The 18,459-nt window shown below is 53.3% G+C and overlaps 9 protein-coding genes across 9 annotated transcripts; 5 read left to right on the forward strand and 4 right to left on the reverse strand.

The window, feature by feature from the left end:
* Positions 1 to 525: 525 nt before the first annotated feature.
* AB675_11369 (uncharacterized protein) lies at positions 526 to 1,311 on the forward strand (the record flags this gene model as incomplete). The annotated part of the gene is made up of 1 exon (XM_018140208.1): positions 526 to 1,311. The coding sequence occupies one exon, from the start codon at positions 526 to 528 to the stop codon at positions 1,309 to 1,311; it is 786 nt and encodes a 261-aa protein (XP_018000052.1).
* A 496-nt stretch (positions 1,312 to 1,807) lies between these two features.
* AB675_11370 (uncharacterized protein) lies at positions 1,808 to 2,455 on the forward strand (the record flags this gene model as incomplete). The annotated part of the gene is made up of 3 exons (XM_018140210.1): positions 1,808 to 1,873; positions 1,935 to 2,108; positions 2,171 to 2,455. The coding sequence occupies 3 exons, from the start codon at positions 1,808 to 1,810 to the stop codon at positions 2,453 to 2,455; spliced, it is 525 nt and encodes a 174-aa protein (XP_017999900.1).
* Positions 2,456 to 2,728: 273 nt separating this feature from the next.
* On the forward strand, positions 2,729 to 3,180 carry AB675_11371 (uncharacterized protein; the record flags this gene model as incomplete). The annotated part of the gene is made up of 2 exons (XM_018140211.1): positions 2,729 to 2,776; positions 2,830 to 3,180. The coding sequence occupies 2 exons, from the start codon at positions 2,729 to 2,731 to the stop codon at positions 3,178 to 3,180; spliced, it is 399 nt and encodes a 132-aa protein (XP_017999846.1).
* Positions 3,181 to 3,837: 657 nt separating this feature from the next.
* Positions 3,838 to 4,320, forward strand: AB675_11372 (uncharacterized protein; the record flags this gene model as incomplete). The annotated part of the gene is made up of 2 exons (XM_018140212.1): positions 3,838 to 3,885; positions 3,937 to 4,320. The coding sequence occupies 2 exons, from the start codon at positions 3,838 to 3,840 to the stop codon at positions 4,318 to 4,320; spliced, it is 432 nt and encodes a 143-aa protein (XP_017999994.1).
* A 343-nt stretch (positions 4,321 to 4,663) lies between these two features.
* On the reverse strand, positions 4,664 to 5,596 carry AB675_11373 (Dihydrofolate; the record flags this gene model as incomplete). The annotated part of the gene is made up of 1 exon (XM_018140213.1): positions 4,664 to 5,596. One exon carries the CDS (start codon positions 5,594 to 5,596, stop codon positions 4,664 to 4,666), a length of 933 nt encoding a protein of 310 aa, XP_018000094.1.
* Positions 5,597 to 6,174: 578 nt separating this feature from the next.
* Positions 6,175 to 10,055, reverse strand: AB675_11374 (Vigilin 1; the record flags this gene model as incomplete). The annotated part of the gene is made up of 2 exons (XM_018140214.1): positions 6,175 to 8,922; positions 8,970 to 10,055. 2 exons carry the CDS (start codon positions 10,053 to 10,055, stop codon positions 6,175 to 6,177), a joined length of 3,834 nt encoding a protein of 1,277 aa, XP_018000022.1.
* Positions 10,056 to 10,739: 684 nt separating this feature from the next.
* On the reverse strand, positions 10,740 to 12,380 carry AB675_11375 (uncharacterized protein; the record flags this gene model as incomplete). Its single annotated transcript, XM_018140215.1, has 2 exons — positions 10,740 to 12,310; positions 12,362 to 12,380. 2 exons carry the CDS (start codon positions 12,378 to 12,380, stop codon positions 10,740 to 10,742), a joined length of 1,590 nt encoding a protein of 529 aa, XP_018000178.1.
* Positions 12,381 to 14,009: 1,629 nt separating this feature from the next.
* On the forward strand, positions 14,010 to 16,373 carry AB675_11376 (Mitochondrial intermediate peptidase; the record flags this gene model as incomplete). The annotated part of the gene is made up of 1 exon (XM_018140216.1): positions 14,010 to 16,373. The coding sequence occupies one exon, from the start codon at positions 14,010 to 14,012 to the stop codon at positions 16,371 to 16,373; it is 2,364 nt and encodes a 787-aa protein (XP_018000131.1).
* A 906-nt stretch (positions 16,374 to 17,279) lies between these two features.
* AB675_11377 (uncharacterized protein) lies at positions 17,280 to 18,124 on the reverse strand (the record flags this gene model as incomplete). Its single annotated transcript, XM_018140217.1, has 3 exons — positions 17,280 to 17,444; positions 17,490 to 17,873; positions 17,921 to 18,124. The coding sequence occupies 3 exons, from the start codon at positions 18,122 to 18,124 to the stop codon at positions 17,280 to 17,282; spliced, it is 753 nt and encodes a 250-aa protein (XP_017999901.1).
* Positions 18,125 to 18,459: the final 335 nt, after the last annotated feature.

Consider the following 18,459-nt stretch of genomic DNA (forward strand, 5'->3'; position numbering starts at 1 on the left):
TTCGTGAGGCTCACGTACATGGTTTGACGGGGGGCGACATCGTCGGCGTTTGCCATTCCTCGACCAAATACCACGTCCGTTGACCTGAAGACGGCTGCCTGGTCGGAGCCGTGAACGAAGATGCTGCTTCTACAGCTGGTCAGTGCGATCCGGCGGCCGTCTCGAAGCCTTGCACGGAGTGTCAATTGCGGCGAACGGACTTCCAATGGCAGCGCATACATCCAGAAAAGTAAGTGGTAGATGGACAAGAATGTTACAGTTGTGTCGAGCTTTCGAGATCGGGGAGAACTCGCAGCTGCTGCGCCTGCTCATCGTGGGTTGCAATGACCAGCGCCGAAGGTATAAGTATGGAGTGACGGACTATGAGTTGACCAATTTGATCAGCAACACTCTCAGTCAGCATCAAACCATCTCTGCAGAAGGTGAAGGATCCAGTATTCAAATCCAAGGTTCTTCCTGTACCAAAGTCTGATATCAACAACGAATTACGAGTATATCATCGAATTCCAGTCGCTGATCCTGATCATGCATCTCACAGCAAGCACACTCCTCGCACTCACCCTCACCACCCTGGGAACCACCGACACCACATCTGAGCCAACCTTGACCCTTACCTTGATCGACGGCAACCGATCGACCGTGAGCCTCATCACCGTACCACAGTCAAGCTTCACCACGGTCAACGTCCCACGAACAGACCCCGGTGTCGCCACTGTCCCACGAGAGGATCCATTCATCGCCGCCCGTCAGGTCATCACCGCAAAATGCATCACAACCCTCATCATTCCCTGCCCAACCTGTAAGACCACGACCGTGGGCTGCAGCTCTACTCCTCCGTCCGTTCCAGCGGCCTTCACAGGCGGAGTCGGCCGTCGCGATATGCTAGCCGCCCGAGAGCCCGAGTCAGCACCCGAGGAGTGTCTACCTACACTCATCATCCCCTGCCCGACCTGCGAAACCACCACTGTACTTCCTGGGGACTGCATTACTACGCCTCCGGCCCCTACCTTCACTGGCGGAGTCGGTCGACGCCATCACGCACATTTGCTTGCTCGGGAGCGCGAACCAGCAGCAGAAGCTGGATGTCTAACCACGCTGATCATCCCTTGCCCGACCTGTCAGACTACGACTGTGCTACCACATGATTGTACGCCGACTCCTGCTCTTGGCGGTGGAGTTGGAAAGCGCACGATTGTCGCCAGGGAGGCTGAGCCTGAGCCTGAGCCGCAGAGGACGACGCTCGTCATTCCGTGCCCGGCTTGTTCGACGACTACATTGATTGGGCCTGACGGGCCCGAGACGACAGCTTGAGTGAGTCGACAGGCTGTTGGTAGGAACAAGTGCTGGGTGCCAGATGTCGAATGGAAAGAAGCAAGGTGGAAGGCGAGTTGCGCTGGTCGTCGCTCTTGCCAATTGGTGATGATGCGAGGACCCTGATGGCAGTTGCACAAACCGTGTCAAATGCCTCAAGGGCGAACCTCCCACCTTCGAAAGTCGATGTACCGCAAGTGTTCGATGCAAGGAAGACGTTCACGGCATTTCGAGGTGTTCCTTTGATCTTGAGTTCGAACAAGGTACTCGGAGATATATGTTCGTCGTCCTAGCCAAGCTGGCTCAGCTCAAGACAATGCCACCCACAAACATCAGACTACTTGCATTTGCTGACAGTATTCCATGTCAATTTTCCATGCTCAGTACGCTCCCAATGCGTTTCATTCACCTTTGGGTGCGGTGCCAAGGGATCTATTGTAGTTGACCAAGATCAATAGCTATTCAAAACTAATCCGCTATGACTATAAGTAGCGCGATGGCGTCTTCACCTGATGATGCCACTACGGTGGAAGTCACGGTAGAGATGGTAGCGCTCGATCTGGTACGTGTCGTGACGGCACATTGCCAGTCTTCCGTCTTGCAAAAGCTTACCCCGATCACAGAGTCGCAACGACGACGTTCATCTTGCAGGTGCAGAGTCAGGGAGGCCTCTGGAGACAACAAGCGATTCTCCTCCACTTGCTCATGACCAGAGCAACAATCTTCGTCAGCTTTCCGATGACCAGACAAGCTCTATCCGTTCGCCTGCTGACGACCAGACGAACTCTCCTCCACCAGTGCGTCCCCTTTCCGGCACCTAGGGCCGACGTCTCCTTCCTTCCACTAACGCTACGCACAGACAAGTCGGCCACTTCCAAACCTACCCTCAATGCCACCAGAAATCCTCCAACAGATTCTCGAATCAGTCATCCCCATAGAACCGGCCAAGATCCCACGCTACCCGCCGTACGACGCGCCGCGATCCCGAGGGCTCAGGAAACGGATCTGGGCAGGGTGGTCGGATCCACAGATCCACGACTTGTTGTTAGTGTCGAAGGCTTTTCACGGGATGACGCTAGATATTGTGCGTACGCGACAGGTGGAAGAAGACTGGGCTGGCAAGTTTTGGCTGTGGGTTTCTTGAGACTGTGCTTCTCTGCTTGTGGTAGACGTCGATCGCTATGGCGATTTCATAGAGGTTTACCTTTGAGAAGGTGCAGCGACAGGCGGTCGTGGAAAGTGTTTGCGAAGCGCGATCGTGGAAGGTGCGACTGCAGTGGTGAAGTGACTGCCAATCTTTCACTTTGTTCAAGTCAAATGTTGATTTGATGTTGCAGCTGCGACTCTCTGACCTCTTCTCGCTCGTTGACATATCTTCTCTTCAACTTCTTATAGCCATTCTCATCAATTCGTCAGTATGGACATCGCTACCTCATCGACGAGCCATCTATCGGCTCTAGAGACGGTAAGCCATGCTCGTCCTATCGCTGGCAGTGATGGTGGCTAACGAAGTGACAGGCTAGACCTGCCCCGAACCTCTCCAGCATGCCGACTGAGATCCTCATCAAGATCATTGACAACCTTGTCCCCATCGATGCGCAACCAGATAGATCGGGCTGGATCTTGAGACTGGACAAATACCTTAAATGGTGGACATCCCAAGGTTTGCCCAAACCGCGGATACGAGACGAGACCGAATTGTTCGCACTCTTTCGCTGGTACACCCCAGAGGTTGGCGGACTTCTACTTGTGTCCAGAGATTTTGCCGACGCCACAGTGTCGGTCTTGAAGCGTCGGAGGGAAGCAACTCTGATGCCGTCATGGTACAAAAGAGTGCAAGGACGGCTTCGTGCTGCCATGGCGAAGTGAGGTCGACGGTCCAAAAGCGCACGTCCAGAGAGATGAGCACCATGTTCGAAGGGCAGCTTCCAGGACTGACGTGCTTGTACCAGCAGAGCACGTTTACACGGCTGGTAGAAATGGACTGGGATCATTGACAGCAGCCACTCGCTCCCTCGCTGTCACACTCAGGACGAAGGAGCGAAGAGAGGTAGCATGGTATCAAGGCACACCATGCCTTCGAACAGAATGATAAGTGCAGCTGATGGCAGGCTCCTTTGACTTCCTGAGTGAGGTCGTCTCGTACGGTAGACTCGGAAACAATCGAGGAAAAGTGCAGTTCATGACATCTGGGTTCACTTCATTGCCATCGAGTATCCATTGTTGGTCATCGCTGAGGCCATTGGAGGCCGTATGTTTGCTAGACTCAGCTTTACCATATGCATTCTCGAAGCCTGCGAGAGGTTGATGGAAAGGTACTCGTGCCGTGCGAGTCCTCCGCGAAGGACTGATTCGCAAATGGCCGATTCGCAACTTCTTAGATACGTTAAGGCAGGTCAGGTTGCCCGGCAGCAATTCACTTGTCGTCACTTGACTTGAGTGAGGAAGCCGCTCCGTCTGAAACCTCCATATTTGTGTGCGCCTTAGAATATTCTCCACGTCATGCTTAGCACCAACGCCGTCACAATGGACAATAACATTCGTTTAAAGAAGGCAGCGTCAGCTCCTCACTGGGTCAGTCACATTTCTGCACTATCGGGGTTTCCCCAGCTGACCAGATCACAGGACAAGCCAGCTCCAAATCTCTCAAGCATGCCCAACGACATCCTCCTCAACATTGCCGACTTCATCGTCACGGACGAAAGCCGATCGAACCATCTTCCATTCGAGCGGAAGGATCTGTATTTCCGCAAGTATCTCGAATGGCGCGTCTGGCGCGGATTCATCCGACTTCGGTCGAACCCTGACGCCGACTCCTTCGAGAAGATGGGATGCATAAGTTGGGATTGGCTTGTGCCAGAGGATCGACAAGTGCTCCGTGTCTCGAAGAAGTTCTATGTCGCCATCATGTCGGTTATACGGAATCGACAGGACGCATGTGATGGGTATCAGCAAGGCAGTATCGACCCGCTGGTCTGGCAGCCCCGACCGTGGCAGCTGCGACCTTGATGCCTGGACAACGACTTCAGGCAGGTATGTTGCCCCATAGAGGTTTGATCGGTTCCGCAAGCCTGACTCGGAAAACCTGCCCAAGACGACATCGCCGCTTTCATCCTGAACTTACTGGACGAGCCGGCAAACCTGCTCCTTAGAGGCATTCTCAATTGAGACAGATGTGCTGCCCGATAAGGACTTCTATCTGTCCCGTCGGCTGACTTGCTGTGTCAGGACCAATGGTCGAATAAGTGATGGCGGCAGATCGAGAGATAGCATGTTTGGCTGGCTACATGCTTAACATGCCACCTGAGATCCCACGTCAATGTTGGAAAAGCACCTGTGGCGCACAGAAGATTCATATCTCAATCCCAATGACCCTGACTTCAAAGCCGCTCTTCTCATCGACCGCCCAGTCCTGCTTTCCTTGTGGCAGAGCGATGCTCTCGTTGTTCCCGCTTGTCGCGAGCCACTGTTTCAAGCTATCCTGATCTGCTGCGCTTCCAGTCCCTTTGTCAAGTACGTTGGGAAAGAAGGTATCGCAGGGTATCTCGCCGGCATCCTTGCGCCTGACCAACGTCTGTAGTATACGTACAGGCCGACTTTGTGACTTGGCAAGGTCCAAAGCTGCAGTGTAGATCTGTGCGCCGCCTATGACGAAGATGTTGCCTAGCTCGAGCTGCTCACTGTTGCCATCAGCTCCCGTTGCTTCGCCGTTGAGCAGGCTATGACTTTGCCCATCGAGCGCATCAAGTGCGGCCTCTAGACCCTTGGCAATGATCACTGGGGGCGGTGTCGGTCTGCCTTCCTGACTCTTCGCCCGTATCACGGCAATTGAGGGAAAGCGTCCATCCGCATCGGTTTCAATCTCCCGATCCTCGAGCTCTCGAGCGATAGTAGTCGTGGCATACTCCATCTGTTGCCTCGTGACAACCACATTGATCCGCCCAGCCAGTGGGCGGAACTTCGGCGGAATCGACTCCCAGGTCTTCCGGCCCATTATCACTGCATTCATGACTTTGCTCTGCCTCCGCATTAAGCACGACCCGTCAGAAGAGGGGCGAGAGTCCTTCGTGACCTTCCGGAAGAAATCCATGTCCGCTTTGATAGGTGGCCAGGGGAGCGTGCCATTGAGGCCGATGCCGAGGGGAGGCTTAGTGGCAGTGGCGACTATCAGGTACAGAGGCCGGCGAGCAGCCATGTCTGACTCTGGCCCCACCTCGTTGGCGTACAACGGAAGCTCGGTGGAAGAAGCCGGTGAGAGAGTTGTTGGTGGTGGGGTTGCCGTCATGATTCATGGAAAGTAGGCAGGCGAAAAGCATGTGTTGGATTCAGAAAAGCGAATCAGTCCTTTCGGCGCCGTGAGCGTTGACTGGATCGGCAGCACTTGCAGCGGTCAGCAAGATGTGGCTGCATGCATAAATGTTCGCATCGCGACTTGCTGATTCCGCCCTGCAGGCAAGCTCGAATACAAAAGACTCGAATGACGGGCATTTTTCCGACAAAGGCCATGTCAAGTGCGTCATTTGAAGTCGTCTGCGTCTGCAGGTGGAAAATGCTATGAGCAAACTTGAGCTGGCGTCCTACATTCACGCACAGTAACGTAGAAGCAAGAGTGGTATCTCATCTCATGATTTACTCTACCTACAGCGAGCTCAAGGGCCCCCTGGCTGAGCATTTATGGCCTTCCACTCAATTTGGTTTCCCAGTCTATGCATCTTTCCATACTCCATGCTTTTTGCATAACGCGCAAGAGATTCATTCCAGGGTCAATCCCTTCGGCCAGTATGACTTTTGTCCACCCAACTCAGGTCTAGGGGCCTCCAGATGCGGCGATCGCTAATTTGCAGTGCTGTGAGTGAAGCACTTCTAATTTCCATTCACAGCCTCCAAAATCATCTGTTTGGCCTGCAGAACGCCTTCCTCACCACCGGTGATAGTGATCGATTCGCTGCCACCTCCACCACGCTTCGGCACCTGAATGTCGCAGCCTGTAACCTTGCGCATACCATCGATCTTCTCACCACGTTGACCAATAATGCGTCTGTGCAGCTGTGGGTCAGCGAGCGTCAGATAGCCGGTGAATCGAGGTGTCGTGGCACTCTCGAGCAGAGCCTGGATGCGGGCTTTGGCGCGTGCGAGATCCGCGTCGTTGCGCGTTGAGGACAGCTCCCAGATGATATCGCCCTCTTCGTCGCTGTTGAGAGAGACCAGCTCCCAAACAGGCTCTGCGGTCTCAGAAGAGCCTTGGTCAGTAATGAGAGGCAGTGCTCCGTTGGTGGTTGACTCGCCGTTGGTCTTGGCTTTGGGCTTAGCAGGTGTCTTTGCTCCACCGTGGTCCACGCGAATGCCCATCTGCTTGAGCTCTCCGAAGGTAGCACCATTCTGAGCCACGGCGTGGTGGTACTTTCGAGGCACGGTGATGGTCTCACCCTTCTTGGAATCGACCAGGCCCAGTAGGCTCTCCTTCGCTGCAGCAACCTTTTCAGCCGCTCCAGTGAGTTTGACGCCGGTCTTCTTGTCGTTTCTATGAGGCACATTCATCTGAACTCCGTGCTTCTTCTCGAACTCTGAGCGATTGGCTCCGCCGGGACCGATCAGATTGCTGTGCAAGCGCAGCGGAACGTCGACAACTTCGATGACTTGGTTCTCACGTTCGCTGACGAAGTCGTGGATCTGCTTCACAATCGCATCCGCCACAGCCTGCGTTCCCTTTACAGTCAGGGTGCTGGACTGCTCGCCTGACTTGTTGGGAAACCGAACATGCTCTGCGCTCTGGCCAGTGCCACCAGCCTTAGCGACGATAGCCTGGATATTGGCACCTCCACCACCGATGAGCGCTCCGTGGTGCTTGCGATCGACGTCGATCGTTCTTGTGACAATGGAGTCGAAGGCCTTGGCGCGCTTCGAGATCTCCTCCTTGGCCTGAGCCACAGCGCTCTTCGAGCCACGGATGGTAATAGTCACCCGATCAGCGCCATTGGCCTTTGGAACATCGATCTCGGCTCCAGTATCTGTACGCATCTTGTTCAACTCAGATCCGCCTCGGCCAATCAAAGACGCAACCTGGTCCTGCGCGACGGAAACGCTGGCAGAATGCGAGTTATCTTCCAGGTATTGTTTGTAGCTCAGCAATTCGTCTCTCACAGCATCGGCCTTTGCCTTCGGACCACGAATCGTTATCTGGTCGGGAGGCGTGGCACGCCTCGTGCTACCGGCATCACTTGCGACATCCGAAGCATCGTCTTGCCCACGCGATTGACGTGGGAAGTCGATACGGACAAGATCGTCGGCACGAGCTTGAATCTTTCTCAAGTTCTCGCCATTTCTTCCAACGAGCTGTCCGTGGAATTTGGGGTCGATCTTGATGTAATAGGTGACTTCGTCAGCCCACGCCTTGTGGAGCTTGAGAACCTCAGCCTTGCACGCCTCGGCCTTTTTGGGAGGTCCAATGATTTGGATCTCGTCCGATTTCTCATCACCGACCTGAATGTTGACATCGTACTTTTCGCGCAACGATTTAACAAACTTGCCCTTACTGCCAATCAATTGCGACTTGTGCTTAGCCTGGAAGGGAACAGTGATGGTGTGACCGCGCTCCTTCTCATCCTGCTCTGCTTGGATCAAGAATTCTTCGATCTTTCGTTGCAGCTCTTCGAGTGCGGCATCTTCGGGGTGCCGCAGAAAGACACGGTTTGATTGGTCTCTTGGCCCTGATGGTCTGTTCCGATTGAAGTCGATGTGGACCGGAAACCCGCCTACTGGCTGCTGCTCTTGTTGAACAAAGCGTCGAACTCTGTCGTGGTATTTTGAAGCCACCGAGAAGTCTCTCTGCGAGATACCCTTAGGTGGAATAATACTACGAAGCAGACCTTCGGCTTCTGCCAAAGCACGCTCATACTCAGCAATCTCTGCTTTCGACGGCTTCGATCGGGGAATCTGGTATGACTCATCTGATTGAGGACCCTCGTAAACGAGTACGACACTATCACCGTCATCGTCCTCCAGTACGAACATGTGTACTCCGTGGTCGTTCTGCAGCTTCTCGGTATACTGCTGCTGAATGTGCGAATGGAAGAACGGATCCACTTCGACAAGCTGAATTCGCGCCGTCGGGAAAGCTCCTGCAATGCTGGCGAGTTCCGTGCGAGCGGCAATAGCGCTGCTCGGCTCGTCTGTGATGATTGTCCAGTCGGGAGACGCGGCCGCATTGGATGGAAAGATGATCTCGGCGCGATGCTTTTTGAGAAACTCGCGTTCAATGGCCTTTCGCTGCAAGTACTGTGCAAGACCGCGAGAGTGACGCTGAGCACCATATCGCGAGTCTTGGAACTGCTTGTTGATTCCAAACTGTCTCATTTGCTTTCTAGCAATGATCTCCTCGACGTGCCTACGAGCATCTGCGAGGGAGTCTTGCGGACCAATAATGTGGACCTCTTCCGTCTCGTGGTGGCTGGGAGGGGTGATGACCATGCATCGGGTCTTCTCGAAGAACTCGAGTGGATCGATACCGCGCTCACCAACGATGAAGGGATGCATGAACTGCTCAATGGGCATATCATCAACGACAAGCTCATTCTGCATCCTCTCAGCCATGCTTTCGATCTTTGCTCTGGCCTGCTGGACGCCGTTGGCGTTGCCTGAGACAGTGATGTGTGAATCACCATGGGGTAGGAATCGGGCGGGTTGTCCATCAGCTCGGTCTTCGCTGGAGCTTGAGAGCGCCACGAATGATATGCCGGAATCTCGATGCGGATATCGTTGTCGTCTTCGAACTTCTTCATAGCTGTCGGATTGCGGCCAGCAATGAAGGGGAAGAATTCAGGAGGAATGTTGGTGAGCGGCACGGTGACGGGCTTCTCGTGTTGCTTGGCGATCCTGGAAATCTCATCGCAAGCCTGGGCAACCTGAGCAGCATGACCTTTGACTTCGACCGAAGCGAACCCGTTGTCGTCTGCCTCGGCACCAGCCTTCTGTCTGACGTTGATGTTGACGCCATGCTTCTCCTGCAGCTTCTTGATGTTCGCTCCTTTGGCACCAATGATTTGAGCTGTGGCCGAAGAAGGAATCTCAAGCTTCTTCACCTTCTCGACAGTGAGCTGCTCGGAGATGTACATGAGCGCCGGAGTGACCTTTGAAGTCGGACCTTCAGCCGTGAAGGTGATTTCGTTGCCGGTGGGCTTCTCTGTCACGATGACATTGAACTTCTTCTTCACATCAACGAACACTTTCTGACGAGGCTTGGTCTTGTCGATCTCGCTGTTCGGGATGATAAATTTGTCTCGAGAGCGACCGGGCAGGTTGATACTGCTAGAAGCAGCAGTAGAGACAGGAGTGCTGGCCCGAGGCGTCGCGGTCGCGGGAGTCTGCTTTCCTGAGCCAGGTTGAGACGATGGACCTGAGGGCTTTGTTGCCTTCGCAGCCGCAGCACCCCAGCCAGTGGCGCGCGGTACAGCAGGAGCCTTGGAGTTGGAACCGAGTGCGGGAAAGGCCTCTTCGTCTTGAGTGTCGATGGCGCCGACCATCTCAGATGCCTTCTGCTTGCCGGCGGCCTTCGAAGAAGTGCCGTTGGTGGCAGCAGAGTCATCGCCAGCGGCATATGAAGCAGAAGGGGGAGGGTGTTCAATGTCTTCCTCGTCGACGACGTCCTCGACCGTCGGACGATGGCTCTCAGCTGCTTCATGCTGCTCTTGCATGAGCTGTGCTGGGGTCTTGCCCGAGGACGAGGCCTCGACTTCGTTCGAAGACATGTTCAGTGACCAGTTGAGATTTACCGGAGCAGGGAGCAAACCAAGTCGTAGGTTGTTTCTTAAAGATGCATAAGATGGCTGTAATGATTCCCTAATCGATGAGATCTAGGATGGTGTGGAAGGTGAGGGATGAAGCAGCGAGCAGTCGACCGCAGTCTGAATTAAATCCCCAGAATGTTCTTAGAGGCTACGTGGGGCACCAAAGTGCCGGCCGTAACTATATATGGTTAGCGTCGGAACACCTCCCCCAGCTTCACCCTTCATGGCTTGCCTGGTTAATGGTGAATGGGTCTTTACTACAGTGAAATACAGGCCTTAGGATTTGTTGTTCTCACGAGCGAACATCCAGTGACTATCAAACTTGCATCATCGCGAAAGCGCAATCGATTAGACACTGGACAATACACAGAGATTCAAGCCGCAGTTGGTTACCCAGAAATCGTCAAGAAGCCTTCGACTGCAAACTTATCAGACCCAGTACCTATTGACTATTGCTCGTGTCTACTTGATGTACATTGGTAAGGTCCTTCGAAGCAACCTCGCGCTGTTTGCGGACCGAGGAATCCATACCGTCCCAATTGATTAGGCGCCGAACTCATGCAGTCCACTCGCCCAACGGAGTCGATAGTGCTTCGGTTTGAGGACTCTGCATTTCCGTGTCACGCTTGTGACGCTGCGTTTATCTCACAGCTGTTGGCGAGCGCAGAACTCCTCCTCGTTCACTATTGCCCACTCGACGGTACGGTCAATGCTCAAAGCATGACCGACTTGCTGTTCCCTGTCATCTTGTTCGTTGTGTGTCTCAAGATGTGGCGCGATTGGCTGGGAGCAGTAGATGTCGGTATTGATCGACGAGATTCTGCTATGACCACTCCTCGAATGTCGTTGTGATTCTACTGGGCTGCCTGGGCCGCTGCTCGACGAAGCCGTCGACCTGAAGTACCGATGGCCAATGCCCTTTCGGAAATCACTGCCTCGCTTGCTTGCCACGTTGCTAGACAGTCGACTGGAAGACCGTTGCGGTGGTCCTACTGTGGACCAGCAGCGTCCACCACCAATATAGCGGAAGCCTTCCATGGCTGGGACTGGTAGCATTTTTGTAGTTGTGGGGATAGTATCATGAACCCCTTTTTCCATGTCGACCGATAGTGGAGGCATAGGCCACTTCATCTCGTGCTTCTGGAATGTGAATATGCAGTCGCTATTTTCTGTTCGGATGGTGGCTGTCTCTGTCGTCTGGCGGGACGGCTTATCGTTCTGCATGAAGGACCATGAGGTACCATTGTGTGAAGTCGGCCGAACGTCGTTGACTGACGTCGATCTATGTCTCCAAGCAGAGAAAGTGCTAGAATTAATGACACTTGTAAGCGGCTCGAAGAGGACCTTGTTGAAGAAAGGCTTCAGACTTGGTGCGCTTGCAACAATGAGACCAGTCCAGAGCTCAGTGATAGACCAGATCCAAGCGTCCCAGAGAATCCAGGTGTAATCGTAGTCATGCTCAACAACACGGTTCATCATTATCGTCCGGCCAATGCCAACTCCCACCACTGCAAAGCCCGCAGCGAACAAAACAGCCACGGCTATCTTCTTCCGGCGTGGCATTCGTAAGTTCATGATGAGAAGACAAGGTAGAAGTGTGGCATAGAGATCGCCGATAATGCTGAAAATGCCGGACATCGTAAGCGACCAGCCCTCATACGTGCAGTGGCGATTCCCGTTGTGCTTGATCAACCATACAAGATCGAATGACAACCAGTATGCGGACGTGGGCTGACATATCGTTAGAAGTGCGACAGAAAATGCCACAACCTGAGCGACATTGTAGCCGATGCCAGCCCATACTGCCCAGAAGAACGGTCGATTGAATGAGATTGAAATTCGACGATAAAACAATAGGACAGAAATTTTGATAAATCCAGTTCCCCAGAGGTAAAGATATTGGCCGACCCAACTGTTCAGACGGGAGCCAGGTGCCAAAGAAAGGGGTATGTCCCATATATGATAGCCTGAATGATATGTCTTATTGCCAATGATTGTGATCACAGATAATGCGATTCCAAAGGCAGCGCCAAGTACAATGAGAAAGTCGTCAATCCCAGGAGCTTTTGTTATGAAGTATCGGCTGTAGAGTCGTGCAGCCACCACGAAAAGTCCTACGGTCGTGAAGATGATGGCAACGTATATAAGCCCAGGACCTCTGTTGGCAGGATCGACGAAGTTAGGTGAGGGCCACGAGGCTATCACATCTGGTGACGCTACAGATTTGTTAGTATGACAGCACCAGCTTTGTGTGCTGGACAACGTACGCCAAAGAGTCTCTACCATGTTCGAGATCGTGCATTTACGGTGTACTCGGGTGGTGCAAGTGAATGCCGTGGACAACAGGCGGAGAACCGAATCAACGCAGTGACGGTCGCACCGAATGACGGGAGTCCAGCTCAACCTCGTGAGAGCCCACCTGACAACGTTCTCGTCGGCGAGGTAGCCATGCGAGAAAGAGCAATTGTGACGCCAGGTCTTCCACGCCAGCGAGGGTCACGGGCCGTGTATATAAAGCTCTCAGATCCCCTGACATACTCCGGTCCATCCTGCGGGGATCCAATGCATAAGATGCGTGTACTCACAAAGGAGAGACAAAACTCAAGTCAGGTCCTGCGTGCTCAAGACGGTGTTAAAGCCGTTTGGGAGCCTCCATTAGACATAGTTGCAAAGCTTCTTCTGCATGCGTTTCTTTGTTCAAAGAACGAACTTCGAAGGTAAGTGCTGTTGCTTTAATTCTGGTCTAGTGGTCCGCAGGATCTCGATCGAACATCACTACACCTGCCGGACCAGTGTCCTTTGATCCCTTGGGTGAATCGTTATAGTCCGCACGAACCATGCACGACCTTCAGAAGAGCCTGTGCGTGTGGGCGGCCGTCTGAGCGGCCAGATGGCGAGTGGGATGAACATCAATTCCACATGTGATGTGTGGAAGGAGTCCGGCTTTCCAGATGCTCCTTCGGGCAAACTCAGATCACAAAGGAATCGGTGGAGTTTACGCTTTGCTTGTTGTTGTACCTGCATGCTCGTGAACAGTGGGCGATGTCGATACCGTACGAACAACTTGCTGCTGATGTAAGATGTCTTCCAACCTGCGAACTATTGCGCCATACCAGCAGTCTGGCAACTTGCAGAGGCTGCATAGCGCTTTTCCGTCTTCTGGTGCCAACAGAACGAATCCTGGGGGAACAAGATTCTGAACGCGTCAAAGCGAAGCTAGACTTATGCCTGCGACACTGCCATCAAGTCGTACAAAATTGGGTAGCAGCAGAAATTTCCAGCGGAGCTCAACGCGAGTGCAGCAGGCACAAGCTAGCGTTCCACGTAAAATGGCAACAGCATAGGCTTACCTAGGTAGGCACGAAACAGAGAAGGAGGAGTCGAAGTCAATGCTGGATGACGATGAAAGTTCGAGACCTCTGCATATCATCGAAGTCAGTCCTTTCCAGGGCTGTCCGCGGAGTGTACGGAGACGATTCTGAGATGAGTCCATCTATGCAAATGGCGTCGAATTCCGAATGCAATCCAGATTTCGATGTGATTAGAACATTGCAAGACCTGGAGCTGCCAGCTCCAGAGCACCTGGGCAACTGGTCACCTCGTCTAGATGTGCACCTGCCCAGGTGGGCACATGGGCAGTATCGAAAGGGTATTCTGCCCAGGTGGTGTACACGTTCCCATATGGGCGAAAAGTGGCGGCTCACAGAACCCCATCTGCAGCCCGGCGACCTCACATGTGGAGCATGGAGCACACTTCATACAGAACAAAACCGCACGTATTGTGATAAATTACCTAGGTACTGGAAATGTGCCGATCCTGCCGACATCACACCTGCAGGCAGAGATCTTGTGTAGTTGTTCTCGCTGTAGCTACATTCACCGAGCTGCCGATACCTTCTTGCGGAGCACTCTGCTATGCGAAACGCCCTTCGCAAAAAGTGGACGTGCGCCAGGTGTCTCCGTCAGCAGATTCGCAATGAGTCCTCGAGCGCAGCTGCCGCTGCGAAACCTTACCTCGAAAATGCGTTCGTCAGTTCGAGACCAAAGACCGATAACGAGGCACTCCGGAAAGTGTTCAACGACCCGGGGTTCTACAATCAGTCTAGAATATCGGCCTTGAGGAAACCCTCAGGCTTGATTGGCAATACATATCTCACAACTCCTGCGGGCTTTCACGCATTCACAGAGGAATCTCTGGCACAATGCAAGAAACTTGTAAGTCGTACGCTCGGTGCGTCGTCCATCGAGGACTATGCCGCTCTACCACGGGACCTGGACCGCTTAAGCGATCTGCTATGTCGAGTGATAGACCTGTCAGATTTCATTCGAAGCAACTCGCCTGACCCGAAGACTGCAACGGCAGCCACCGCTGCCTACTCCAGGATGTATCAATATATGAATGAGCTGAATACGACAACGGGTCTGAATGATCAGTTGCAAAGAGCGTGCGACATGCCAGAGGTTCGGTCACGTTGGAATCGAGAAGAGTGGATGGTGGCGCAGATACTGATGAAAGATTTTGCGAAGTCAGGAATCGATCTGCCGGCTAAGCAGAGAGATGATTTCGTCGAGGTCTCGAATCAAATCGCCGAGGTTGGTACTGATTTCACGATGGAGATGGAGGCCGCCCGCCAGCATGTATCACTGTCATCTTCTCAACTAAATGGAGTAGATCCATCACTAGTGAGAAGGCTTTCGCCCTTGTCGAAGGCACAAATCCCGGTCTACAGTACACCAGCGAAGTTGATCATGACTTCTGCGACCGATCCTTCCACTCGTAGGATGATCTACGAGGCAGAAAGAACTGCTTCCACCAGGACTATTGGCAGACTGAACGAATTATTGTTGAAACGAGCTCAGCTTGCCAGACTTACCGGCCATGCTGACTATGCTCACATGACTCTTTCAGACAAGATGTCGAAGACGCCTCAGGCAGCCAACAATTTTCTGACGTCTCTAAATCAGAGCAATAAGGGTCAGATGCAGAAAGAGCTGTCAGCACTGCTTGAGGTAAAGCGTAGACAAGATCCTTCAGCACAAACAGTCGATCCATGGGATCACAGCTACCTATTGAGCAGAGTCCACGCTTCACAGCCATCTTCAGGCTTGAGAACGTCCAAGTCCCGGCTGTACGAGAGCTGCAAGGCTTACTTTGCCCTGGGTAATGTCATGCAAGGACTATCCAGTCTGTTTGAGTCACTGTATGGCGTGCGCTTTGTGCCCAAGGAGATTGCCCCTGGTGAGACGTGGCACAGCGAAGTCCGGCGACTTGATGTCTACACGGAACGAGATGAACACATTGCTACCATGTATTGTGATCTTTTCTCGCGGCCAGGTAAACCACCAAATCCCGCACATTTCACGTTGGTCTGCTCGCGGCAGCTAGCAGATGATGAGATCAGAGATGCCGCACGAAATGGACAGGCGCTCAACAACGGCATGCCGACTCTGACAACAACCGATCCCACCACTGGCAAACCACAGCACTGGCAGATACCAGTGATCGCCCTGGTATGCGACTTTGCCACTAACGCCTCCTCGCATACACCTTCACTCCTATCTCCAACGAGTGTGATCACGTTGTTCCATGAGATGGGCCACGCTGTGCACAGCATCTTAGGCAGGACCACCATGCAAGGCATCGCCGGTACTCGGTGTGCCACCGACTTCGCAGAACTGCCATCGATCTTGATGGAATATTTCGCCATGGACACCAATGTCCTCAAGCTCTTTGCCACGCACTGGGAGACTGGCGCAAATATGCCAGATGAAATGATCCACGCGTTGCGAGCAGAACAGCGACATCGTGCAGAGACGTCTGGCGGCTGGGAGAACGAGCATCAGATTCTGATGGCTATGCTTGACCAAGTCTACCATTCTGCTGGACCTGTAGCTGCGCTGGAACATGGTAAATATGACTCTACAGCAGCTTTCCATGACATATGGGACAAACATGCCTCCGTTCGAGAGCCTCCTACGACCGCATGGCAGGGCTTCTTCGGGCATCTGTACACGTATCCCGCAACATACTACTCATACCTGTTTGACCGAGCGATTGCTCGACAGGTGTGGAAATCGGTCTTCGGGGCAGGGCAGGATGGCAAAGCTGTCAGTCGAGAATCGGGACAACGATTCCGTGACGAGGTTCTGCAATATGGAGGCGGGAAAAATCCGTGGGAATGCCTCGAAGGCTTGCTTGGGAACGGACGTGGTCTGTTGGCGGCAGGAGATGATGCTGCAATGCTAGAGGTGGGCAAGTGGGGCGTTGATCATGATTAGATCGCGGCAAGAACATGTTCGTCAGGCAAGAGCGATGGTGTGAGCTGCATGTTCTGTAAAATAGTAGACCTCGACTTTCCCGATCAACAGTACCTGGGTTGTGCTCATGTTTCGACCAAGTTTTTGTCTCCTTCACATTGCTCCTATCAAAGCCCATCAGAGGCCGCCCACTCAAAGTCGCTGGACTGTTGCAGGCCCTTTCTATGCCCGTTTGGGCTCATCACAACTTCGAGATCGCTCAATACACGGGAGTGCAATCGCAGCCGCACTACTGTGCTTCTGCCGAGAATATCCATGCATCGTCGTATTCATCCACGATCCACTCTCTTGTTCGTCTTGATGTCCCGACACAAGTCGAATGCTCGAGGCTCGCGCAAAGCGACCACTACTTCGGACCGCATCACGGGTTTCTCAGCTTGCTGGATCAAACACCCTGTCAGACACGTCGACTTCTGCATCGCACTTCTGAAGTGCTTCCGTTCCATGAGATGTGTGCTTAGACTTACTGCCGCAACGGCGAGAAGCGTCCTTGTCGACGTCGACTTCGGTACCGAAAGAAGAGCTGATTCCAGGCAAAAGCGCCAGACTTAGGTGCTCATTTCACAGACTTCCCAGCCAGAGAGGACACTCAAGATCTGAAAATCCGTGCTAACGACATCGGCAGGGTTGAGATAAGTGTCATTTCATCGGCAGTAAAGCGTCAGTTCGTGGAAGAACTTCATCCCGAAAAGTCGGCCAGGGAGGCCGCTGTCAGGATTTCGGACACAAAGCATCTCTGACAGGTCTGGAGAGATAGCATATGCCGCTGTTGGACATTGCAATGAATGTGTGCTGGCCCAAGCACGTTGAGTATGAAAATAACAACGCCCGGCATCTTCTACCTAGAACGAGACCTGGTCGAGACCGTCAGGCTGGAGAAGCCTGGGCGTTCTTGCTCTGCTTTGGGTCTGAGCTGGCTGAAGACGGTCGAGGATCTGTCTTGTCCGGTCGGAAAAGCGCATAGACAAAGGTCGAACCCGCAGCGAATGCTCCTCCAGCCACAATTGAGGCGATCGTGAAGAGGACGGCGGTCTGCCTTCAGTCAGTGCAAGCTCGAGGCTGAATGGACTCACATACCTTGGCATCATCGTCCCAAGCCAGTCTCGCAGCCAATGGCGAATACACCACTGCACACAACCCAGCCAGAAATGCCATGACTGAGAAGGTCAGTAGCATGATCGGCGTCTGCAGAGCGAAAACATATTTCGACTTCGGCCCGCCCTCGTCGTTCGAAAGCCTGGCGATGAACGACACCAGCTCCTCCCTACGTTTCTTCCCTGCATCGCTGTTCGATGGCGACGCGTCCACGCGCGGCAAAATCCAGAGTTGCTGCGAACCGCTGATTATGGCTACCAGCGCAAAGACCGTACTGGCATAGAATAATGCTGGTCCAGTCCAATGGCTTGTCTCCGTGCTGTTCCATGTCAGACAAGAAGCAACAGTCGTAAACAGAAAGCCGCCCTTCGAGTATCAGCCGTGGCAATCGCAAAGCACAGAACGTCACCTACAGCGATCTGGATGTACTTGCTCTCTTCGACTTTGATGTCGGACCATTCGCGAAGCAGTTGTAGGCGCACGTCGTCGTTGGGTGCCTGAATGATGCGGTTCAGCGGGTCGACTGTGTTACGCTGAAAGGATTCATAATAAGCAAAGGTGAGCAGTCGCCATAACACTGCTCTTGCAAAGGCAATGCAGCTGCGAATGCGGGCCATAAAGAACTGCTGCCAGTCTGATCTCTGATGGCGACGTTCACCGTCAGCGAGTCGACATATCCAAGTGGAGCACTGGGCACAGGCAGCGCTGCTCGACTTCAGTTGCTTTCTGCTACCACATCGAGGTGAGATTGATCATGCCTCAGCCACGTTCAAAGGGAGAGCAAGCACTCGTTGAGACCTCGACGGGAATTTCGAGTTTTCGACCTGGACCTCGACCTCGAGCCAGCGATTCGGCGTACCGCTAGTCGATACGCCACCGTACGTATAAAGGGTCCAGGGGCTTGAAGCGCACAGATTTTACTGGGATTCAAGTTCTTTTGGCTCCTCAATTG

This window comes from Cyphellophora attinorum (genome assembly GCF_001299255.1).
Source record: "Cyphellophora attinorum strain CBS 131958 chromosome Unknown Contig13, whole genome shotgun sequence".
In the NCBI taxonomy this organism is placed as follows: Eukaryota; Fungi; Ascomycota; class Eurotiomycetes; order Chaetothyriales; family Cyphellophoraceae; genus Cyphellophora; species Cyphellophora attinorum.